This window comes from Myodes glareolus, chromosome 20 (genome assembly GCF_982192425.1).
Source record: "Myodes glareolus chromosome 20, mMyoGla1.1, whole genome shotgun sequence".
In the NCBI taxonomy this organism is placed as follows: Eukaryota; Metazoa; Chordata; class Mammalia; order Rodentia; family Cricetidae; genus Myodes; species Myodes glareolus.
In genome coordinates, this window is record NC_142045.1 from 50,096,428 (window position 1) to 50,122,829 (window position 26,402).

Below are 26,402 nucleotides of genomic sequence, written 5' to 3' on the forward strand. Positions count from 1 at the left end.
TGTAAAAGACTCCACAGAACCCATTCTTTAAAGAGATGCTGCTAGTGATGCTGTGTGCCTATAATCTCAACAGTGGAGCAGAGACGGGGAATACTAAGGTTTGTTAGACAGCCAACCTGGCCTACAATGAGAGAAACTAGCTCAAAAAAGCAAGATGGATAGATAGTACTTGAGGAACGACAGCTGAAGTTGTGCTTTAGCCTCCATGTGCTCACACAAGCATGAACACCTACGTGTGAGAAATAAAAGGAAGCAAAGGTTTCCCACATGCCCACAATGTTCAGCCCCCTACCCCGGGCTTCATCACAATGCTGTGGAATGGGCAACAGGAGAAGCACTTGGCAGATGAGCTAGTGAGGTGGCCCTCACTAAGTGGGAGTGCAGGGATTAAACTTGAACTTTTTGCCTCTTGATGTGGGGTAGAGAGGGAGTTCTACTAATGGATCGCTTCCATGGCATTTTAAAACACCATGATTTTCACATAACTGTCCAGGGCAAAGAGGCTATAAGCTTAAGGCCAGCTATAGGGCACAGATCTCAGATGTCCCTGCACCCAGATGTGGGTCTATATGACAAAGGGGCTTATCCAGACAGGCTGCCAGGAACCCGTAGGCTTTTGTCCAAGGAGGAAGTAAATGATAGTATATGTCTAAATGTCCAGTGGGACCTACCAGCATAGCAAAGGGCCTGACTGGAAGTGTGGACATGGATATTGACAGGCAGCATGGACTGAATCTATGGATCTGGTATTGACAGATTGTGCTTCCAATCCGTCACAGCACTGCAAAAAGCCAACAAAATACAGTAGTTAGAAACGTAGACTTTGGGCTGTGGCTTTCTTTGTTCTGATGTGGGAATTCTTCCTGCTTTGTCTTTCATTCTTGGTTTCTTCATAGTCTGTACAATGTGTATAATAACATTATGTATTCAGAGAGCTCTGATGATCTAGTGCTGTGTGATAGATAGACAGATAGATAGATAGATAGATAGATAGATAGATAGATAGATAGATAGATAGATAGATAGATGATAGATAGATGATAGATAGATAGATAGATAGATAGATAGATAGATAGATAGATAGATAGATAGATGTGCGTGTGTGTGTGTGTGTGTGTGTGTGTGTGTGTGTGTAGGCAGGGAGAAGACTCCATGAGTGAAATGCTTTCTTCACAAGCATGACGACCTGAGTTCAGATTTCTAGAACCCACATAAAAAAATTGGGCCAGGCAATCTGCACCTATATTGAAGCATGGGACATGGAGACAGAGAACAGTGGTGCTCACTGGACATCTAGCCTACACAATTAAGCAAATCCCAGGCCCCACTGAAAGGCCTCTTCTCAAGACAAGTGAAAACTGTAGAGAAATTATTAATGAAGATACCCAGCACTGACCTCTGCCCCCAACACGTGTGCACATGTGCATGCACGCCTGCACACACAGTGAAACTAGTGTTTGTAACAGTACATGGTACATTTAAAATGCTCAATCAATGACTGCAGCTGGCCCCTGGGGACTGGTTTCCCATCACCTCGAGCTAAAGATACTCCAGAACAAATCTCACACATCTTGCATCGCTCTTCTCTTACGTCATAGCTCCTTAAAAAGTCGGACACAGCAGCTTTTGACATAGAGCTCACGTCATTTCAGGTGCTTGGTCTACAGATGGTTCAGGGTGTGTGGGATGATGTGGATCGCGTGTCCCTTCACCTAAGGAACCTGAGCATCTTCAGGCTTGGTACCAAAGGCAGGTCCTGGAGCTAGTACCCACGCTTGGACCCAGAAGGCTAACTATATTACATCTGCCACCATTACCACCATAGTAGCTAGTGGCCTGTCTTTGGGAAAGTTTTCTATTTGGGCTTCCCATGTTTTTTTAATGAAGTGAGGACATTATTGTCATTAACCTAAGGATCTATTGATGAGACTCAATAGAGTTGTGGGCATGCCGTATCAGTGTTGTGTTCACTATTCAAAGGTTCCATTGCTCACCAACTCTTCTCCATGCTAAGATTCTCTTTAGCTAAACTTCCACATTAAATAAGGGAACATTTTTCTCTTGGAGGTTTCAGCTGACAGATAGCAGCTAATAAGAGCCACCTTCTCTGGGGCCAGCTTCGTCTGCACTGCTCCATGTCTCCTTCGTACAGATATTGCTCAGGAAGTGTATTTAGCTGGGATCAGAAAGGGCTCTCCACCTTCCCCCAGGCAGAACACATAATCATTGCATTCTCATATAAAGCATCTCTGCAATTTTTAGCTTTTCCAATAATCTTCCAAAATTGGTGGCTTTTGTGTGTGTGTCTCTGCACCAAGTTAATTCATGTGGGTCTCAATACCAGTGAACTTGAACACATGAGTTCTTCCTTAAGGTATATTTTTATTAAAGCTATAGTCTCTTCTCTGTGGTTTTATTTAGCCTCTAAGCCAGCTGGGTCACCTCAAACCTTTGGATCAATATAAGATTGACTACATGCTCTCAGGCACTGTGAGATGCAACTCCCCACCCAACACCACTCAACAAAACTGAACGCTGGAGGTATTGAGATCTATGGCTCTGAAGTCCTACCTCTGCTCTCTCAAGAGGTTTTGTGAATTATTCTCTGTCTCTCTCTGACTCTCTCTCTCTCCATTTTTCAATATTTAATTTTTATTAATTCTTTGAGAATTTTACACATATACATAATGTACTTTATTCATATTTACCCTACTCATCCCAGATATACACCCACCTCCCTGCTCCTTCCCAACTTCCTGTTATCTTTGTTTTTTTTAATAGCCCACTGATTCTAGTTTGTGCTTCCTATATTCTAATGAGCGTGTGTCCATCCACTGAAGCATGAGTCACTGGCCAGTGCCCACAGCCTGAAAAACAGCTCTGATTCTCCCACATCCAGAAGCCATCGACTTAAGAGCTCCTTGGCTAGGGTTAGGACTTGTGAACCCTCTCCACTCATTGCTGGAATGTGGATTGACTTGATCTTGTGCATGTTTTTTGTAGGCAGCCAGAGCTTCTGTGAGTTCATGAGTGTGGTGGTCTTGTCATGTCCAAAGACACTATTTTAGACCAGTCCTGCCTTACTTATGGCTCTAAAAATCTTTCTGCCCCCTCTTCTGCAATGGTCCCTGAGTCTTGAAGTGGGAGAGTATGATATAGATTTGTAGCTGAACACTCCATAAACAACTACTCTCTGCATTTTGAGCAGGTGTGAGGATCTTCATTAACCACTTCCCACTGTATAAAGAAACTTCTTTGATGAGGTTGGAGGGCAATAGTAACCTACAATTGTTAGAGATCGGAATTTAGAGGGCGGTTTGATGCTGTCAGTTTAACAAAACAGTAGTAGCATGCTCACCCTGGGACCTACGCACTCCTCAACCATAAATTCTTGTCCAGCTTTACAGAACCAGCCATGAGTTTCCTGCTGGTGGACCTTAAATTCAGCCAGAAAGGACTTGTTCACTCCGTATCCATGCCTGTGTTGTACCCTTGGGTGTGTCATATCATACCACTTGTTAGTATAGCTCACAGAGCTCATATCTGGGTACAACTGTAAAATAGAAATGACCTTTCCCCCCAGCAGCCCTTTCTGGTCCTATGACAGGTGGCCAGCAGCCTGATTTGCCCTTTTTGGTACTATAACGGGTAGCCATCAGGGAGAAACCTTTCTTGTCAGTACCATCTGACAGTTCCTTGCCCAGAAACAATGTGTATAGTGTTTGCAGAAGTAGGGTCCTACCATCAAACTGGTAGACATACAGAAGCAATAGCAATAGCCTAAATCATATTGGGGTATTCAGGATGCTCTGACCAATAACTGGAGGGGTTGCCTTTGTGGATTTTTTTTAAAGTCATTCGACAAATAGTTGAGCAATAAAATACCTACTCTGTGCCAGGTACTTTTCTGGGCTTTTCTTTGAAGACAATGAGCCAATATATAATGAAGACCTCTGTCTTCTTCATTTTTCCACACATGCTAATCTAAACCTGGTACAAGGGTGGCTCTATCCATCCAGTATAAACAGAAAAGTAAAAAGTCTTTGCCTTGCAACAGATCATTGACTCTTCAGCAGAAGCAAGTGTGGATAGGAGAAGAATGAATTGTCACACTGTTGACCGAGTTTTCTGTCCAACCTGGTTCCCATAGTTGTTAAGTCCCAAAGGAATCACACAGAGGCCTACATTAGTTATAAACTGATTGGCCTAATAGCTCAGACTTCTTATTAACTAAGTCTTATAACTTATATTAGGCCACTATTCTTGTCTATGTTAGCCATGTAGCTCCATACGTTATTCAGAGAGGCAGTCACATCTTGCTTCTTCTGTGGCTGGGTCACTACTGCAGACTAGGACTTCCTTCTTGCCAGAATTCTCCTGTTCTCATTGACCCACCTCTACTTCTTGTCTGGTTGTCCCACCTATACTTCCTGCCTGGCTACTGACCAATCAGTGTTTATTTAAAATATAATTGATAGAATACAGACCATTGTCCCACACCACCTCCCCTTCTTTTTTTTAAAAAAAAATAAGAACTCTGAATCTAATATTCTTTGTTTAGCTTTTCTCCTGACCATTAGTCATAACAACTTGTAACCAACATTCTAAAAAAGGAAAATATACATAGTCCATTTTTTGGGAATGTGGGCATAGTTTTCCAGGCTACTTCCTGCTGGTTAGGGGTGCTGATAATCTTATGGGGACCTAAAGGAAATTTATAATTATCATCAAGTCATGACTGGAGTATCCTGTGAGACTTGATCATCTCAGGCAGCAGTCTTAAATCTGTTCTGGATGTAAAATTCAGACATCTGGGCCATCTGCTCCTATTGGAGATTTCTCAGGTAGTCTTCATTGATCAAACCTGATTTTTCTTAACTCAGAATAAATCCATAGACTCTCATTTTCTGTGGAAACAGAAGCAAAATTTCTTCTCCAAAGTAACATATCTTTCAACTTCAATTTCAAGTCAAGGTATTTTTAAAATACCTATCTAGGATTAATTCAGCAGCATTTATAAACAAATATCTTTTAGCAGCTGTTACTCTTTTCTCGGCATTCAAACAATTCAAAAAGAGCATAATAACATACAATAACCATATCTTCTGTGTTTTCCATATTTACATGACTTTATTTTAACCTCTATTTCCTTTATTTTTAATTTTTGGCTTTTTGAGACAGGCACTCTGTGTATCTTTCGCTGTCCTGAATCTCCCTCTGTAAATCAGGCTTTCCTTGAACTCACAGAGATCTACCTGCCTCTGCCTCCCAAGTGCTGAGATTAAAGGCATGTGCCACCACACCTTGAACTTGCAGAGGTCCGTCTACCTCTGCCTTCCAAGTATTGGGATTAAAGGTGTGTGCCACCACACCCAACTACTTTCTTTTTTCTTTTTTCTCCCAAGCCTATATATATTTTTAAACACAGTAAACCATTTAGAGGATTTTTCATCTTTGAATCTATCTTTACTGTATATCTTTCTCCTTTTTTTGACCACATGAGTCTTTAATTTGCTAAATGATATGACTAAGGTTAAAGCTGTGACTTTGGCAGCTGGATCCAGCCCATTTCTTAGCTTTCTGAGATTCCAGCCTCATGGTGGACATACCGACTGTAGCCATGTTTATTGTCACAACTCTATGGTGTTTTAAGGTCCCTGCCAGCAAGCAAGCTGCATCAGTCTGGTCACAAACCACACTCAAATGCTCTGTAGCCAGACCTCCTGCCTGAAAGAGTCAGAGTTTGCACTGGCAGGACAGCACAGAAAGCCAGCGTTTTAAAATGGTGTGGCTTTTTTTCCCTACGACTGAAAATCAAAAAGCATGCAGTCAGTTTTCCAGCAACACCATTTAAGTGTTTTGTGGCAGGGACTCTTCAAAGAGCTACAAGGTTTTACAGTTAAAGCTGAGTCAGGAAGCCTCTCTTAAATGAGATACATTTGCCTCTAGCAAACAGAGCCTGCTTGAGAAAATGTTGCTATCAATAAGCTGTGCTTAACTCTAATTTTTTTTGGTCTAGAATTACTTCCCATGTTCTCTCAGGATTTATGTCGATGCAGTTGTCCATGTGGGAGCCATTCTGTTGACTGAAGTTTCTGTCCTGCCTGATTCTCACAGTTGTTAAGTCCAAAAGAAATCATACAGAGGTCTACATCAATTATAAACTGATTGACCCATTAGCTCAGGCTTCTTATTAACTCTTATAACTTATATTGGCCCATTATTCTTGCCTATGTTAGCCACGTGGCTCCATACCTTATTCAATGAGGCAGTCACATCTTGCTTCTTCTGTGGCTGGGTCATGACTGAAGAATAGGACTTCTTTCTTCACAGAATTCTTCTGTTCTCATTGACCCACTTCTACTTCCTGTCTGGTTGTCCCACCTATACTTTCTTCCTGGCTACTGGCCAATCAGTGTTTATTTAAAATATAATTGATAGAATACAGACCATTGTCCCACACCAGCCACACACAAAACAACTATTTTAATTTTGTGGAGCATGTCTAGCCAATCTTAAACCTTTTTTTGAGTTCAAGGCCAGCCTTTTTTACAAGAGCTAGTTCCAGGACAGGCACCAAAGCTATAGAGAAACCTTGTCTCAAAAAAAAAAAAACAAAAAACAAAACAAAGAAAAAACCTTTTTCTCATGTTGCTACTTCCTCCTTCCTTTGTAGTTCTACTCTACTTATCCCACAGTAAATGGAAGCCCCCTTCTTTCCTACAGTTTTATGTGAAAATATTAAAAATATTTAAATGTCTCATTATTATGCCTTGGGAACTTACAAGGCTTGTTCTTCAAAACTGGGGAGACTCAGACTCTTATCTAGGAGTTATTATTATCTTGGTCTTTGACAGAAAGTATTTGGGAAAGAGATCATTATCTTGCCATAGTCTAGGTTCAGAAGAAACTTCATGAAGTTTGAGGCAGATGGAACAACAGAAACATAGTGTCTATCCATCCATCCATTCATTCCACTAAGCCTTCTCAAACACCTGTATAACTCGAAAAGTTCTATGTTTGTAACACAAGCAGAACGAAACTCAGTGCTAACCTCACAAAGGTCATAGTCCAGAGCTTAGGGAAGGTGCCAGTGAGCTCAGGCCGGAAGAGCAAGCAGGATTAGGAATGGTGATGCAGCAATGAGAAGGAACCGCAAGTGAAGGAGGAGAAAAGGAAGGGAGGGGGAGGAAGGGAGAGAGGGAAGAAAAGAAAGAAGGGAGGGAGGGAGGGAGAGAGAGGAGGAAGTAAGGGGGAGAGAGAGGGGAGGGGAGAGAGAGAGAGAGAGAGAGAGAGAGAGAGAGAGAGAATTTCAAATTCTTTCCCAAACCATCACTTTCTTTGCTTACTGTGGCATAACTTTTGTCTTATTGTCATATCCAAATTCAAAATACCCATTTCCATCCTCAGTTCAAGTGTCTCTAAAAAGTGAGATTCTTTTTCCAATGAGAAAAAAATGTAAACAACTTCGTGTTCGTTCCATTTCTATTGCTGTAGTGAACTACCACAATCAAAAGCGACTCAATGAAGAGAGGGATTGAACTGACTTAGGATTCCAGACTGGGAAGTTCATTCATGGAGAGGAAGGTGGGATGGCATGGTAGCAGGCAGGGGAAGCATGGGGAAGGAGCAGGAAGATGACTGATCTCATTCTCACCTACTCACAGGAAGTCTAGAGAACAGAAAGTAGGTGGAGCTATAAATCCCAAAAGCCCACCCCCAGAGACATACTTCCCCCAGCAAGGCTGCACTTTATAAAATATTCTGTAACTTTGCCAAACACATTGCCAACTGAGCACTGAGTGTTCAAATGCATGGGCCTACGGGGAATATTGCTATTTCAGATGTCCACAAACACCACTTTCACATTTTAGAGACAATGCCAAGTACTGGGCCTATTGAACAAATTATTCTTAAAGCTCTAGAATAAGTTTGGCAACAAAAAAAAAGTGTTGTGAAGTTTCTAAACTTTGAAACTTTTCATATAAAAAGATCAATAACAGTGTGAGTCAAATTTTTCACTGAAATTAAAGAAAAAACTCTTAATTTATAATGACAGTTTTAAAGATATCTATTAAAAATGAGAAAAGGATCAGAAGACAAAGTTAACAAATTAAATCAGAAGACAAAGTTAACTGTTATTGAATAAGTTAATGATAAAACACATAAATTCAATGTAAAGGTGCTGAGGTAGCCCAAGGAGAATGGGAAGCAAACCTTAGAGCAATGGTTCTCAACCTTTCTGATGCTGTGATCCCTTAATACTGTTCCTCCTGCTGTGGGGACCCCCCAACCATAAAATTATTTTCATTGCTACTTCATAACTATAATTTTGCTACTGTTATGAACCGAAACATAAATATCTGATGTTCAGGATACCTAATATGTAATCCCTGTGCAAGAGTCATTTGGCCCTGAAAGGGGTCAAGACCCACAGATTGAGACCCACTGCCTTAGGGGGACTGCCCTGGGAAGCCCTCAACAGTCAATGTTTGGAGAAAGCACCTTATGCTGAGAAATGGAAAGGGCAGAAAGGGCATCATAGAGGTTTAGGATGTGGCTTTAAATAAGCATGACTGGGTGCTGGAGTGTCCTGATTCACTGAGACCGGGGGCGGGGCTGGAGTGTCCGAATTTACTGAGCTGGGGGGCTGAAGTGTCCGAATTCACTGAGATGGGTGGGCCGGAGTGTCCTGATTCACTGAGATCCCATCCGCTCGAGCCTGCCAAAAGGAAGACATGTCTGTGTAATGGCAGATCTCCTCAGCAAACACTGACCATCCGTATTATTAGCACAACCCGAGCCTTTCCCTGGAAGAATGGAGTGACCTTTAGTCCTAGGTTCCCCAGAACATTTGTCCTCTCTGGATGACCTCTCAGATGGTTAGCAAATATTTCTTGACTATGGACCACAATGGGAATTTTTTTCTTCAAGACCGGAGATTTCCCAGAAAGAAGGAAAGAAAGAATAATTTATAGGGTGTTTTTTTATTTTGGGATATTTTACTTGTTTTGTCTTATTGTTCTTGAGTAAGTTATAAATGACTAGAAAAAGCTGCTGTGATGTGGTTCAGGGAAGAGGGAGGAAGTCGGAGCAAATGGAAGCTTTCAGACACGAATGTCAATGGGATGAAACTGTTCTGAGCTTTCTTTGATTCAGTATTTATAGGAATAGCTTAAGTGGAGAGTCTTAGACACTTCTGCTTTCCGAGGACCTTTCAAAACTGTAATAAAAACAGCATGTTTGTTAAGTTAAATCCCTGATTATTGCTGTTGTAATGAGCCAATCAAACCACATAAATAAATCCAGCTTTATTCTGAGCCAAACATTTCTGGGTGGCCCCAGGGAAAGTTGAGGAGACCACGAGGGGCATCCACAAGGTGGGGGCATCTCAGGGGCAGAGTCTTGACTAAAACAACTCCAGGGGAGGGGGCTTGGGATGGAGCTTCCACCCAAACATTCCAGACTCTCTGGGTATATGAATGCCAGGGGCTGGAGTGAAGCGTCTACCCAAACAGTGTCATGCCAATGAGATGGCACACAGGCTGGCGACTTGAGTTTGAGCTGAAGATCCCATGTAGTGGAAAGAACAGTCTCCTCAATCCTCTCCACATCTACTCTGTCATGAATATGCCTAGGTATATGTGTGTAGATAGATAGATTATTGATAGATAGATAGATAGATAGATAGATAGATAGATAGATAGATAGATAGATAGATAGAGATACAATAAATAAATAAGCAACTGTAATGATAAGGTATTATATACTAATGTGGGGATAACCAGAATTTAAAGCCAGAGGGATGATTTTCTATATCTGTAATATCTACCAGTATCAATCTCAATTTATATAATAAAATATTAGGGTCATGCAGTTCTTTTTATCTGGGACCTAAGAGGCTATAATGCATGCTTTCGCAAGTTGAATGAAGTTCAATTCAAAGCTCTTTTAAATGTTTATATATATGAGGGTTAGAAAGAGGCTGACGGGGAATTCACTTATATCTGGTTGAGGAAAACTTCATAAACAACTTAAAGACCTTGTCAAATTTCTCCTCCACACTGGGACACAGCCTGTGAACAGCTTCCCGTCATGGGAGATACATGTGGGCATGCTTCATATGCGGGAGAGTCAAAGGAACTCACTACAACAGAGAACAAAATGGCCGAGCGACTGCTCTAACCTGTCCGAATCAGATGCAAGAGGAAGGGCTAGAAAATGGCTCCAGGGATAGTCTTGGCCTTGCAAGCACAAAGGCCTGAGTTTGATCTCCAGAACCTACCTTACAAAAACTGGCCATGGTGGTGCAGTCTTGTAAGCCCAGACATGGGGAGGCAGAGACAGCAGCTCCCTGGGCTAATGGCTACCCAGTCTAACCTACTTGGTGAGTTTCAGGCCAATGACAGACCGTGTTATCAAGGATTGACAGCTCCTGAAGAATGGCAGTCAAGGTGGCCCTCTGGCCTTCATGTATATGCACATACATGCAAATCTACACACATGTATAACCACACATACATGAACACACACACAAGAAGCAAGATGTGGAAGAGGTGCCAATATATCAGTCAAACAGTGACCCTTTTGTAATTGTTGAAAATGTCTCCAGCATCTCAAAGTCTTCTCTGCTGAGCTTTCTTAGGATTGTCAAGTTGAAAGCCATCATTACGGCGATCACACACACTTGATGAAGTAGATTTGTTCAAACGGTACTGTGGTCGTCAACTCCAAGGCACAGGAAATGGCCTGTGAATTTAGTGCAACATAACAGGCTTTGAAGGTCTACAGCTGTTACTGAAAGAGCCACATCAGACCCTCCTGGGTTCTCCCTGTTGTCAGGGAGAGCCCATACCCTTCCCACTTCATTACAGCACGGCTTTATCAGATTACTATTTCAGAGCAATAAATTGTTCCTTCAGATACTATAGGCTCCCCAGTGCATATAGCTATAATTGAATCAACTAATGGTATTGTGCTGATTTAAGGCATTATCCATGCATACCAAGGGTCACCCTCACATAAATTATCCACTGGACTCTCACAAAAATGCTACAGATGCAATGAGGCTGCTTTGCACTTCATTCTTACTTGGCAGCTTAAAGAAAACCAATATTCTTTGCCCAGGGTCAAACAAGGAAGGACCTCAGTCTCTAACTCCATGCTCTGTGCTCTGTCAGCGCAGGCTACACTCAGCCTCAGCATCCACACATACAGGAAACCATATTGTCACACACAGCTGGGATGGGACACACCATAGCATCTTATAGCTGATACTCAAATATTATGATACTTGAGAAAGACAGAAAGCTCCCTTTTATTCTCAGAACACGAGTATAAGCTACAGACCAAAGGTCTCAGGTTCAGTCACAATTTCAACCCTGAATGTAGCCACTCTTCTGGGTCTTTCCCTAGCCCAGCCTTCCAGATGCCGATAAGCATGGGTCAGGAGAAAATGGAGCAGTGTTTTGTGGCTTTGTTCTTATGAACAAAGTGTGTGTATATGTAGGTGTGTGTGTGTGTGTGTGTTGTGTATGGTTTGTATGGTGTGTGTGGTATGTATGTGGTGTGTGTAGTGTGGTGTGTGTGTGGTGTGGTATGTGTAATATGTGTGTATGGTGTGTGCGGTATGGTGTGTATGGTGTGTGTGGTGTATGTGGTGTGTGTGTAGTATGATGTGATGTGTGTGTGATGTGTGTGTGATGTGGTGTGTGTGTGGTATGTGTGTGTGTAGTGTGTGGTGTGTGCATATGGTGTGCGTGTGGTGTGGGGTGTGTGTGGTATGTATGTGTGTGGTGTATGTGGGGTGGGTGTGGGGGTTGTGTGTGTAGGCCGGAGACTGATATCAAGTGTCTTCCTCTATCACTTCCCACATTATTTCTTGAGGCAGGGTCTCTCACTGAACTGGGAGCTTGCTGATTATTGGGAAATTCAGGATGCTAGTTTGTCTGTCTATTGATACTTATAGCAAGCCCTGTATTTGGAACTAAATAAAACAGTGGTTATATACACACTCATGGAAATCCCATGTTTATGGTGATTATAGAAAGGGAGTTGGTTTTATTTTCAACACCAGGGTATCCCAGGAGTTGTAGCATGTAAATCTCGTCTGGACACCATTGAAGCTGATGTCATATGTAAGTCACAGTAGACAAAGTTGACTCTGTCAGCCAGGGACAAACTACAACTTAGATTGAATTATTGGTATTTACTCTATGAACTGATGCAACCACATGATTGCATGTTTTCAGATTGGCAGAATCCATTGGCCCAGCACTTCATAGTTTAGCAGTTACTATGTACCTGCCACACGCCAGGCATTGTGGGAAATGTTTTCATGTGACTATGTCATATTTTTGAAGCATAGAGTCTTTACTTCCACAAGGGAAAGTGGAAGATTAGCAAGAATATTAATAAAAGGCAAAGGTGGGGCTGGAACGCCGTCTTGACTCTAACCCTACTGGGGTCAAGAGGCCCAATGCCTCTCTTATTCTCACCCACTGGCACCTGTAGCTGGTCATCCTCTTGGTCACACCGCTGGACTGGCTGTGACTCACATTTGCAGCTCCTCACAAGACGTAAGAGACTGCTTGTCTGCACTCATGAGGCCTGGCGCTATCGAGAAAAGCAAAGCCACACATGGCCAGTGTCCCTCGGACACCAGTTAGGACAGCAGCATCAGCGTAGGTGTCTTCTTGGACTACTTTAGGGAAGTCAAGTCACGGGGCACTGTAGTACAGACCTTCTAGCCTAGACACTTACCAATTTGGTCTAGTTTATGGAACTCACTTTTTCTTATGTTTTATCAACAAGACTATAGTGTTTTAATGACTGAGAAAGAAGTTAGAAACAAAGCAAAATTTAAAAAAAAGAAAAAAACCTTGTACTTCCCAGAACATAAGAAAAGCTACTAACTAATTGGGCTCCAGGGCCACAATTTTGGGACGTCATTTAGAAATAGAAATTTCCTGAAATATTCAGAAGGAAGTGAATCCTAATTCAGTAACTAATCATTCTCTTTCACAGTAAAATAGATAGCAGGGTAATTCTACCAAGGAACATTTAAGTAGATTTGCTAATTCTGATTCAGTAATTTGGCAACTATACACTAAATGGAAGGCCTTTCCAGAAAGGAGTGGGGGAGAGCCTCAAATTAACCTTTGCTCCAGGGTAACCACATCCAACATTTAAAAGCCACTCTGCAGGAGGGTGAAATTCTTTTTTATAATTTATTCTTTGCTTTACTGTATGTACTAGAAATTTGGGGAATGTATCTCATCACTAGCATTAAAAAATAAATAAATAAATAAAACAGGGTGACCCAAGGGAACCTTTCTCTGGCGACTGCACATTTATCTGGAGAGATTCACACTTATTTTGTTTATCTTGGAATATGCTCTAATTATGGACAGTGTGGAAGATAATCAAAAAGCCAAAGTTGTGTGTGTGGCTCCTACCATTCTGTGTTGTCACCGCCTCCCATTCTGAGGCCCTCTTTTTCCCCAGCTTAGCCTCCAATGCATGTGAGAGTTAGCCAGTAAGAGGGGTGCCAGGCCACATCCCCTCTTCCTGGGCCCCAGCAGTCTCAACAATGTTTGTGCAGGTGAGGAGTGACCTTTACATCCGCTCTTTGCCAGCATTGGGATTCATGTCCATTTGTGCAGACTGCTTGTACGGGAGGTGTACCGCTTGTAGTACTGACAAGTTAGAAAGAAAAGAAGCAATCTTTCCTTATCCTTCAGACTAACTCCCCTCCGGAGGATGCTCATTTGCAAATGATATTTGACAAAAAAGAAATTAAACTAATAATAATAGCCTTACCCTGGGATTATATTTGAGGGAGGTTGTATACTTCATATAGTGAACAAAGACCTTTAAAATATAACAGATTTGAGAATTATCACACAGAAATTCATTCTATATTTATTTCTTACTTTTCAAATAGATTACTTATGCCATCCCTAATATAAAAATGGGATCAGAAGAAAAGACATACTTGAAATCATTCCACCCTGTGAGAAAGTTGCTTGCAGCATGTTGAAAGGACCTGCTCTTGAGCAGAAGTGACAAGTGGCTTAGAGGCCCTGTTAGCCACAGGAAGCCTGATGCTAAAGCATCCTTAATCCAAAGCTGCTGGCCGCAGAAGAGGCCCAGTGCTGTCACCTTGACCAACTGAGGACATGGTGGGAGGGAAGCAGGCCGTGTTTAACCTCAGAAGAACAAATGGCATGCTATTTATGGACAAACTGGATCCTGTTAATTAAAAAAAAATCTATAGTTCAGAGCAAACTTCAGTCAACTTCACCCGGCAATACTTTATTAATTTTAATGAATTTTTATTTGTATGTGTGACGTTCCTTAAACATCTAATTAAAACGTTCCCTCTAACTCAGCATCACCTTCTGCCAAAGTTGACCATGTTATGTAATATCAGCATCTTAAATAAGGAAAAATTCAAGAGGTGTATATACCGGATGTACTTAAAAACCTCTGTGCCCGGGGAGACCTGTGCCAGACAATGTGAAATGGTTCAAGAGAAACAAACATGATCTTCATTCCCATGAGGCAGTTTCACTGATGAAATGTAGCTAGGCACATCTTACCAAATAAAGGATGATAGTAAGGGCCTAGGGAGGTGTTCAAATTGCTTGTGTATCTTGGAATTTTAGGGTATAGGCAAGCTGGCAACTGCCTATAACTCCAGTTCCAGGGGATCCAGTTCCCCCTTCTGCCCTTCAAGGACACCTACACTTACATGCATGTATGCACATGCATACACACACACACACACACACACACACACATGTTCTCCCTTACACACAAATACACACACATAAATAAAAACAGCAAATCTTTTTTTTTCTGGTTTTTCAAGACAGGGTTTATCTGTATCTTTGGAGCCTGTCCTGGAACTATCTCTTGTAGACCAGGCTGGCCTCGAACTCACAGAGATCTGCCTGCCTCTGCCTCCCGAGTGCTGGGATTAAAGTCGTGTGCCACCATCACCCAGCTTAGCAAATCTTTTTTAAAGGCACAAAACATTGGGTAACGGGAACTCAGAGCTCCCTTTGAGATGGTTAGAAAGGAGAACTAGTGTGCCTACATTAGCTCCAATTCTACAACTTTAAAAAAGAACAAAACACCAGACATGGAGAGGTCTCAGGGTGTAGGAGTAGTCAAGGCAGTCCAAGCAGAAGCTTTGTTTGTGTTGGAGATCAAACTGGTGCATCTCTCTGGGACAGGGCATGACAATGACAGGGGGCAACGACAGGCAGGAATGACGGCAGCCGGCAATGGCCAGGGACAATGGCAGGAGACAATGGCAGGCAGCAATGGCAGGGGGCAATGACAGGCAGGAATGGGTAGCAGAAATGACAGCAGCTGGCAATGGCTGGGGACAATGGCAGGGGGCAATGGCCAGTGCTCACAGGCCACAGGGAAGCTCCACTCCAACCTTTACATAGCATTTACCTTTCCAAGAGAAAGGACGTTCAGCTGGCTCTGCCCTAACCAGCAGAGGCAGCCACCAGAGATCAGCTTTGTCACAGCCAGCGCCCACAGGTGCCACAACCCAGTGCACAGAAGTCATCTCTAGGATTCGTTTTAGCCTGGACAAAACTGAGTAAGGCTTCAAAATTATGAAGATGGCAGGTGTTTGGGCCTGTATGTGCTTGTGAGTATGTGTGCAAGCAATCACAATTTTGAACATAAATATGTCAACCCTTTAAACATTCATCTTAAGAAATATTTAATCTCCAATGGTGTCAAAATAAAATATAGTGCTTGGGGGTATTTTAAAAAGATGCCACCAGCTATTTGTCTTTTTCCATTTTGGACAAAAAGTATGGATTGATTTTAGAAATCAAAACCAAAAGTCGTGTCTAAAATAAATGTTAGTTGCAGGTTGAGGGGTCTCCTGCTTTCGTCATCCTTTACCTTCTCCTCTCTTAGTACATCTCCTTTTCTTCTATTTAGTATCTCTGATAAAGGGATAGATTAAAGGCAATGAAAACATTTTTTAAGTTACAAACTCCATGGGACTGACAAGATGGCTTGGGCAGTCAAAGCTCCGGCTGTCAAGCCTGATGACCTGAGTTTGGTCCCCAGGACCGACATAGTGGAAGGAAAAAGCAAACAACAGGTTGTCTTCTGAGCGCCTCCTGCGCCTGTGCTTGCATGTATGTGTGTGTGCGCACGCACACACGCATGCACAAATAAGTGCAATAAATGTTTTAAACTACAAACTACACAGTAGCCATCATAAAATCTGTAAGTAGCAGACTGATCACAAATGAACCAAGTATCTGTGTATCGTTCATGTTAAGTATTTTAGGCACCCAGAATAGATGTTGAGGGAATCTTAAAGATGACAGACTGGCACTCAGGATTAGCAAGAACCAAAGGAGTTCTCACATTTATGAAGCTGCTATTATCTAAAACCAAAAGGTCATATGCTTGAAATACTTGGGTTAGTTGTCCATGAAGATCCAAGAGGCAAAAGTATCTCAATAGGAGTGTGCTTCCTAGTGAGGGTGTGGTTGGCTGATTTTTCTAGAAGGGAAAAATATTTCCACAATCCTAGCAACTTGGAGTCTGAAGTAGGAACACTGGCACAACTTCAAGGCAGCCTGCACTAAACAGTGATTGGCAGGCCAGCGTAGGCTGCACAGCGAGACACTTTTGCAAAACCAGAAACTACTAGTGTGTTTATGGCTGGTCTGAGTGATTGCACTGGACAGTGACTCCTGCTTAAAATGCAATTGAGAACCTAAACAACAGTCGTTCCTGCGGAGAGGAGGAGAGCTGCACCCTTAGATACAATGATATGGTAGGCAGGGTCTAGTTACCTCTTATGCTTCAAATGCAGATGAGCAGTGGCCAGATCATTCTGATTCAATCTTAATCTCAGTTGTCCAAGTGAGGTATATCTCCCCAGTCAAGATATCATGAAAACACCCAAACTTTGTCAGGTATCTGGCAGAATGCTGAGCTGATGGCAGCTTCTGTCTGTCAGTAAATTTGTTCCCTTCTCTGAGAGGCAGGGAGTGGAGCAGCACCTCCTCATCTGAAGGATAGCTGCCCATCCTCCCCATCCCCATGTACTGGCTCCATATCCTCCCCATCCCCATGCGCTAGCTCCTCATCCTCCCCATTCCCATGTTCTGGCTCCCCATCCTCCACATCCCCGTGTGCTGGCTCCCCATCCTCCCCATCCCCATGTACTGGCTCCTCATCCTCCCCATCCCCATGTGCTGGCTCCCATCCTCCCTGTCCCCATGTGCTGGCTCCCCATCCTCCCCATCCCCATGCACTGGCTCCTCATCCTCCCTATCCCCATGTACTGGCTCCATATCCTTCCCATCCCCATGTGCTAGCTCCCCATCCTCCCCATCCCCATGCCCTGGCTCCTCATCCTCCCCATTCCCATGTGCTGGCTCCCCATCCTCCACATCCCCGTGTGCTGGCTCCCCATCCTCCCCATCCCCATGCACTGGCTCCTCATCCTCCCCATCCCCATGTGCTGGCTCCCATCCTCCCTGTCCCCATGTGCTGGCTCCCCATCCTCCCCATCCCCATGCACTGGCTCCCCATCCTCCCCATCCCCATGCACTGGCTCCTCATCCTCCCCATCCCCATGTGCTGGCTCCCATCCTCCCTGTCCCCATGTACTGGCTCCCCATCCTCCCCATCCCCATGCACTGGCTCCCCATCCTCCCCATCCCCATGCACTGGCTCCTCATCCTCCCCATTCCCATGAGCTGGTTCCCCATCCTCCCTGTCCCCGTGGGCTAGCCCCCATCCTCCTCATCCCCATGCGCTGGCTCCCTAGCCTCCCTATCCTCCCCTTTCAACAGGAGTTGAAAAGATTGTTCTCCAGAATTGTTTAAAAGGCTATCATTTTATGTATTTTATTGTTGAAGAAGGCAATTATAAAGCAATGAGCGCTATCATGGAGTTCTCACAGCAAAGTACCAAGGAAAATGTTACCATTTGCACACAATGTTTTCTACTTAAAAACATCTCAAGAAATTCAACAAGGAAATGAGGGGAAGTGAATTTCACGTATGATCAGAAAAGAAGTGGCTGGAATAATAGCTGGAGCTGTCCTGAGGAGACAAATGCTGATAGTCACCTCCGATCTGCTTCTCTCCTGTCCTGATGATGAGACAAATGATAGTCACCTCTGATCTGCTTCTCCCCTGTGCTTTCTCAGCACACGATAGGCGCAGATGGCTTCATACAGCATGAAGTACATAACTCACTTCTTGCTTGAATCTATTTCCAGTTGTGTTTTCATTTTTGTTGTCTTTGTGTAGTTTCAAATAATAAGTCGGTGTTGACCTTTCGGTACAGTTACATTCATAAAGTTGAACTATTGGGTGTATAGGTTTCAGTGTTAAGCAACTGACCTCTGTAAAGAACATCGCACTACGGTGGCGCTGCTGTTAGTTCTGCAGAGCTACTGATGGCCACACTGAGCAGAGTCACTCTCTCTGAGAGACTAGCTGGGTCATACTAGCTGGATCCTACGTTTGAGGAGCAGCGTCCTCCAACTAGGAGGCTAGTCAGCACTAACAGCCTGAACGGAGGACAGCGGTTCAAGGTGACAGTTGGATGGGAGGGGAACTTGGATAGATGAGTGGATTCACCATGTAGGATAGGCTGCCAGACACTCTTTCTGCAGCCACAAAGATGGAGCCTGCAGAGCTGTCTTCTGCTCAGACTGTACAACGTTTGTTAAACAACGAAAGTCATGGGGTGTTGGCACTGAAGCCAACGGTTGCAAAAGGGAACTAACCCGGGTATCATGACTCTTTCCAGGTAGTAGGTGTAACCTTGAAGAAAAAATGGCACTGTCTTCAAAAAAGTGACCTGACCCTGGCTTTGGTGGGTTTTTCTGCAAGAAATGCAAAGCCCCGCATGTGTTTATGATTCAACCTTTCAGCTGACCACTGCTTTGTTCTAGAGTTCAGCATGAAAGGACTAATTTTTGTTTGGTTTTTATTTCTGTTTTAGTAAAAAGCATGTCTGTTGCTAATTCTAGCTACTATAGTTGCACATGTAAGAATTCTCTCTTTGTAGTTTATAGATTGGTAGCATTTCAAATAAATGACATTTTGAAAAAGTCACCTGAAATTTTTTGAGATGCTTATCAATTCATATCTTCCTTCTCATCGCAAGAAGATTCTGAGTTATTGCTTTTCAATTATACCTTATAATACTAGATTTGTCCCTTTAAATATAGTAGGGATTTGAATATAAGCATGCCACTTTGTTTATTGCTATATTATTAGAATGTCTTAGAGCATGGAAAGACTTCTTTGCAAATGATTTTGCTCTTGAAAAGTTGCAGAAATAAATGTTATAAGACAGATACTTTTCTATAAATGAGCATAGCTTATGAACATATAGTTAAGTTGATAGCATGCAATGTCTCCCTCAAACTTAATATCTGAAAAACATGTTAAATGGCTGAATAGTATCCCAATACATCTTTCCCCAGAATTCAGAATTGTGCTATTATCTATTTTAGGAAAGTCAATTTGCTTCATTAAAGAGGAAGCCTGGAGTTCTTGTCTACCCCAGTTGACTCTACAATGAAACATCAAGTTTCCCTCTATTCTTCCAGAAGTCAGTGAGCCTAAGGATCAAGACCCTGCAATCTTTTCAGAACACATATGCAAACTGTTACTGATACACTGAGAAATAATAGCTCCAGTACCTGCTATTCATCTTGGAAAGGAACACATTGTCATTTAATAATGCAGCCCTTAAGCCAAAACAAACACATCTTAAAATCTATTATCTGTACAAAAAAAATTCCTTTCTTGCCATAAATACTAGCTATGATTGGCTATATTTTAGGAGGCTAGAACCTGAGTGAATGGAGAGGTTTGCTCCCTAAATGGAACCTGCTTTTTAGGTATCTTTGCAACACCTAAAATACTAGTATAGCCCACGCCCTTTTGGGCATCAGGTGAGGCTGTCCAGTGTTAGGGAGTTCTGGAGTTAATTCCCTTTCCAGACGATGCCCCCCACAACACACACTTAACACCTGTCCATGTGTCTCTTTGTGAGGCAGCCATAAGTAGATTGACAGCACAAATATTTTATGTGTTTTTAGTATAAAATGATTTTCTCCAGGGAGGTTCTGGTAAGAAACATGAAAAAAATTAACAGTTTCTGTTTTGAAAGTATTGAGAGCTTATTGGGACAGTGATGTTTTGTTTTGTTCAATGATGGCATATCCATAGCTACTCTCATAAACTTGATGATTTGGTCAACTCAAAGGATAGAAGGATAACACATCTTGATGGTCTACAGTTCTCTTTATATGAGACAAACCAGTTTCAGATACACGAGATCACTGCCCCAATAAGAATAGTTTGCTCGTGTATTTATAAGAATTCATCAACTAAAAGTCATGTGTAAAATAACACTGAAGTTTCTTGGTCTCAAAATCATTGAGTTTAGGGTAAGAAATTCTACTTGACTCAGGTCAGACCATCTCACAGAACACCATGAGTAAAACCCTGGTACGTGAAGCCACTGTAGAATACTTAAGAAATGAAGTTTATATACGCCTTATGCCAAATTCACTGAAAAATTAGATTCCAAGAACACCCGGTGAAAGCTCTTGGCAAATCAGATTCTGGCTCTAATCTCTGCCTCAACCCAAACTATCTAGGGACTGTCCAGTCCTAATTAATACATGGACACAACAGGAAAGTTCAGAGCATGCTAAAACTGATACTATAAAAATATGTTCCTCTCATGTTAATTGCCTTCAGATATATTTTACATATAAAAAAATGCTATGTTAAACAGGTCCGCTGTGAAGGGTGAAAAAGTAGCTAACTAAAAGTTCACAATTAATCTTTGAGATTTTGTGTGTTTTCTCCTCAGCCAAAAGCTTCAAGATCCCCTGGCAGCAGTCCACCTCTTCACTCATGTCGGATCGCTCTTTAAACCTTAGCCTCTCTTGCCATAAATAACTTCAAGACGCCTGACACATGCCTTGTTGGTCTCACTGTTGTAGGGGAAAGGCTCTAGGGCTGCAGATAAGGCTGTTGCCATGGTGATGAAGGAGATACCGAGGGAGGAGTCTGCAGAAGAAAAGCCCCTCCTTACTGTGACATCACAGGTGGGCAGACCCGTAGGGTTCCTGTAGGAAGCTGACATATGTTAATGTATCAAAAACTGTGATCATCAGCTAAAAAAAAAAAAAGAAAAGAAAAACAGTAACTCAAGCCAATCTTTTTTTAAGCAGTTTCAATGAAACAACTGTAAAAATAATCAATGAAAGCCAAAATTTAAAAAAAAAATAGTTTTTGATCATGAATATTAATTTTCATTACTGAACATTAGTTTTAAAAATTAAGACAATATACGTACAAGTATAGCAGTCTGCTTCTTTCAAAGGAGTCTTGTTGACTTTGAGAAATACCAATAATAAGCAAAAAAAATGGAATTCCTGAATAAATCCAGTCATATTATATACATATGTCAGTTTGCCAGTAGATGCTCTAAATTTTAATGTTAAATATATTTCTGTTGTGACTTTGCATACTACACATGTGTCTATACATATTTATGTCAATCACTAAGTTACAGGAATGAGCCGGAAGTCCCCGAGTCTCCATGCAGAAAATGGCTCTCTGTTCCTCTCCACGCTTAGCGGCTTTGATGAGGAAAGGCCATCTCTAGTTCGAGTCCTAGTGGGCCATTTTCAGCCTTTGTTGTAACACACATCGGGAAAAAGTCCACATTTGTCAGTGAAGGCATGCTGAATCTGATCCTGCACATGCCCGGGGACTCCCGAAACATCCTGTAAAAGTCTCCATAAATATCTATAGCACGACTCATCACCACCCCGTGCAATTTCCAGTTTTAAATTCTGAGATAAAAAATATTTTTCTTGCATTTATCATATAATTTAGATTAGGTTGTTATGTTAAACATTTCATTTCTTCCATAACGCATTCGTAAATGCAACTATTCTCCTCCGATTATGCACATGGCTAGAATTAGAAAAATGGCCGTTTACAGCCCCTGTGAAGAACATTACTGTCAAAAGCTAAATTATGGCGGCTTATTTTCAGAATATCAGCAGTTCTGGTCCCCAGCTGCTGCCAACATGTGTGGTTTTATTTTATTCCAAATGCCACGTTGTAAGTAATGAAAATTATATAACGCCAACATTAAATAAAGTTTTAAGTTATTAAAGATTTCTAGGATTGGGAAATTTTCTGTTGTCAGAGTGGGCTCGTTGTTGTTTCCTTCAGTGTTATCAATGTCTGTCCCTTACTGAGCTGACATTATAAAGTATATATTATTTTACAATGATCACCTGCCCATCAGAGTCAGACCTTTGTGAATCCTATATGCAAAATATCCAGCCCCTAATACTTCTGGTGAATGATTGGCAGGTGGGCACTTGGCATTCCAGGCAGGTGAGGAGCCACACACCTGTAATGATGTTGGTTCTTGTGCCACACCGCAGCATCTTGGCATACCACAATTAAAACAGGCTCCAATCATCCCCAGCGTCTCCCAAGTCTTGCATTTTGTTGTTACTTCCCAGCAATAGCAATCATTTCCACATGTATGATATTAGCATTATAGTCTAAACTTGAATTTAAATTTTTTTGCCCAATGATACGTTTGGTATTTTAGTGTAGAGAAGAAATCATGACAGTCGTCACCCTCTCGCATTCAGAACATTTGTGTGTGCCCTTTTAAATCTGTCTGGTGTTGTGTTGACTGTTTCTGAGAGACTGGTTATGACTTTACTGCATGACGACTGTGTAGCGCTTCCTTTGATGCTTTGTATCCTCATGCCTATTGGCCAGCTTATGAATCAGCAGGTAGAATTCTGATTCATAACGTGTGATGCACTTGTAGTGATAATCCTTTGGAACTCAGCGACAGTTGTGATCGAATAATTTCTCAACCAAATGTAGTTTTATTAGCTAATATGTTTTTACATGACACACAAGTGGCTTTCCCCTGGTATGTACCAGTGTCATGCACAATCCAAAAAGGAGGAGAGTGAGCTGAAAAAGTGAGTACTTCCATGGCAACCACAGCATCCAGTCCGTCTACCATGCCGCATTTCTTAGCTGGTAACCTTTGTAAATGTCCTAGTGTCTTGATACATTTGTCCCCGTGTCTCTGTAAAGACCCCTGTGGCATAGCACTACATACTGCCGAGAACAAGCATCCATCTTCATCCCTGGTACATCAACGCCAGCCGTCGTGCCGTAGATCCCAGACATATCTGAAGCTGCTTGCCGCCCTCTCGGGATACTCATAAAAGATAAACACAGAAATTGCACTGTGTTGCATCACCTTGTTCAGCAACTGTTTGCTCAGCAGCCCAATATTTCAACAGTTTTAAATTGTGATTACAATGGTTTGTTCTGGAACTGTTAGAAGAATTTAGCTAGCCATTCTCCAGTGATATATCATCAGCAGATGAAACAAAGTCAAAGGATTGAAACAAAGCCAAAGACTGGATTGGAAAACTAGACCCTAGAAAGTCTAATTACTAATTCTAGAGGAACAAGTTCATGCTGTCCTAAATTAATGCTAACTCAGTTTGTAAACTGGCATGCATTGATGAAAAGTTTGAAGGAAAAACACAGATTGCCAATTCTTTGAGGAGAATCTCCTCCAGGCCTGGGCTCTCCAGTGCGAAGGTCACTGATCACGTGGCCACTGAGCACTCTGGCTTCTGGAAATTGAGACATGCTGAAAAAATTGTAAGAAGAAAAAAGGTTTTTGAGGCTTAATCCCAAAATATGCAAACTATCACACCGATCCTTTTTATTGATCACATGTTGAAATACCTTGGATATGCTGAGTTAAACAAGATGAGTTATTGAAATTGTTTTTACTTGTTAACGACCAATGAAGACATTTATACAGTGTAAAGGTATGATTGTATATATTAAGTGAAGACTTTTATAGTGTAAAGGTATGATTACATATATTAAGACTTTTATAGTGCAAAAGTATTATTGCATATATTAAGTTGCACTGCTATAAGCTGCAGCCCTATAAACAAATCTAATTTTATGATAGACAGAAAACCCATGTGCCCAAAGATTATGCCATGGAAAACGAGATTTGTTTTTATGAGACAAAATGGCCTTAGTGGGTACATTTCTCTCTGAAGGAGACGTGAGAAAGTTTGATTTTTGACAAATTTGGCCTCCTGGATGTTTAAATCAAGGTATACCTGGCTCCTTTTTCCTGCAGAGCACAGTGTCTTAGAGCTGAGTTTCACATCTCTTCTGCCTAAAGGGTGATTTCCTTCCTACTCCACTCCATACTCTATTCATTCTCCCTTCTTATCCCTCGATGGGAATCTAATTTTTTGTGTATAATAAGAGAGAAAGAGCAATTCCCTTAACTGTGAAAACATTCTCAAGGTGACTAAGCATAACCTCATTTGAGTTCCTATCATCAGCTTAAAATGATTGTCTTAAGTATATACACCTACCTATTTTAGTAATAACACTGCCCACTTGTGGGATGGCATTGTCAGTTCCTTTCCCCACAAATGGATTAATTTTATACATCTAACTGTCTTGCCTGGAGAAAGACTGACTGATCTTTAGATTCTAAAGTCAAGGGTTTAGAGGATGTGTGGCTGTGACAAAAAGAACTACCATGGAGGATGGGGGTGCAGCTTGGTCAGGGGTGTTATTACACGGACACCTAAGGCCTGGTCAGTGCTGTTAGTACACGGATACCTAAGGGCTGGTCAGGGCTGTTAGTACACAGACACCTAAGGCCCAGTCAGGGTTGTTAGTACACGGACATCTAAGACCTGGTCAGGGGTGTCAGTACACGGATACCCAAGGTCTGGTCAGGGCTGTTAGTACCCAGACACCTAAGGCTCTCAGGTATCAGGGTATGTGTGGCCAGCCTCTGAAGAAAGACTGTTTAAAAGCTGCTCCTCAATAGACTGATTCAGCTCCCAGTCTTCGTTAGAGAATCCTCCCCATGTGATTGATCCCTATTTTGATAGACATCGCATGAATCCTAACCTTGCTTGGAATTAATAAGCTATAAGGGAGTTATGTAACAAAATGATAAACGAAAACCTACCCCACAATTGACATACACTTCAAACCAACAATGTCACATGCAATAAGGGAGTTTTTAAATGCACAGACGCATATTTGTGCTGTGTTCCCATAGACACAAAATGAGCTTAAAAATTCCCAGTGCTTATTACTATAATATTTTACATCAACATTACAAATATGAGATTATCAGTTGTTTCTAGTTGATAGCTGCCCTGGTTTCATTTCTGTTGCTGGGACAAACACGTCCCAGAAGAGAAACCTGGGAAGGAAAGGAGTTCATCTGGTTTCCCAGTCCTGGTTGCAGCGCATTATCGTAGGGGAGTCATGGCAGAACCTAAAACACTGCAACCACAGTCAAGAGTGGGAAGAGCAGATATGTGTTCTCGATTACTTGCTTTTAGCTAGCTTCCTCCTTCCTTGTACTAGTCAGGGGTCCCTACGTAGGGAATGATGTGATCTACAGTAGTCTGGGTTCATCTCAGTTAACAATCAGGACAGTCCCCCACTGGCGTGCCCACACACCAACCTGATCTTTCCAGGGGGTTCTATGTAGTGTCAAGTTCACAGTTAAGACCGGCCAGCATGCTCACTTTATTGTTTCCACTACAGAAGTGATTCCTAAAGTGCTGAACTGCTTAAGCAACAGAGCACAGGAATGACCTGACGGGAAATAAGCAGGAATTAATATCTGTATACTTTTGATTATCTGGAATGTATTTTGCTTTATTGTCAATGTTTAGTATGTTGACACAGATTTTCACTGTGTTTCTTCGAATGAAAAACCTAAGCGATAGATTTACTTGAAAATAAAGTTAAATTTTAGTCGCAAAGTAAGTAATATGATTATACACTCTTATTTAAGCAACAGAATGTATTTAAAAGAAAAATATTTTCTAACCAGGCCATGAATTGGAATAGAAGCAAGGAGGGGTTGGAATGAGGAAGGAGAAGGAGAAATGATGTTATTATATTATAATCGCAAAAATAAACAAAATATTTTTAAGTAAAATATTTCCTTACAATTTGGTCCAAATAGACTGTAAAATAAAATTTAATTTAAAAAAAAACACTAAAACTAGAGGAGTTAAAATGTAACTTAGGCAAAGTACTTTCAGATAAAATATTGAGATAATAATCTATCGGAACTGCTGGTGTTCCCCGCACCTGTGTGGCAGCATCTGTTGGTCATGTCAACTGCCCAGTCTTAGTAAGTCACAATTCAATTGAAATCATTGACTGAATATTCGGTAAACAATAAAATATAAAGGCTCAATTGTCCTTTGAATCTTGATTGATAAGGAA

General features: G+C 41.8%; 1 protein-coding gene across 11 annotated transcripts in view; it reads left to right on the forward strand.

Annotated features, from left to right (window-relative positions):
* Pex5l (peroxisomal biogenesis factor 5 like) overlaps window positions 1-26,402 on the forward strand; it is a 207,618-nt gene that overhangs the window by 105,853 nt on the left and 75,363 nt on the right. For 6 of the 11 annotated variants that reach the window (XM_085682333.2, XM_048429890.3, XM_048429884.3 and 3 more), the window contains one exon: window positions 21,041-21,145. The exons of the other annotated variants lie outside the window; for them this stretch is intronic. In XM_085682333.2, coding sequence (XP_085538459.2) covers window positions 21,041-21,145 — 105 coding nt within the window. The remainder of the gene's footprint in view (window positions 1-21,040; window positions 21,146-26,402) is intronic. 11 annotated transcript variants of the gene reach the window in all.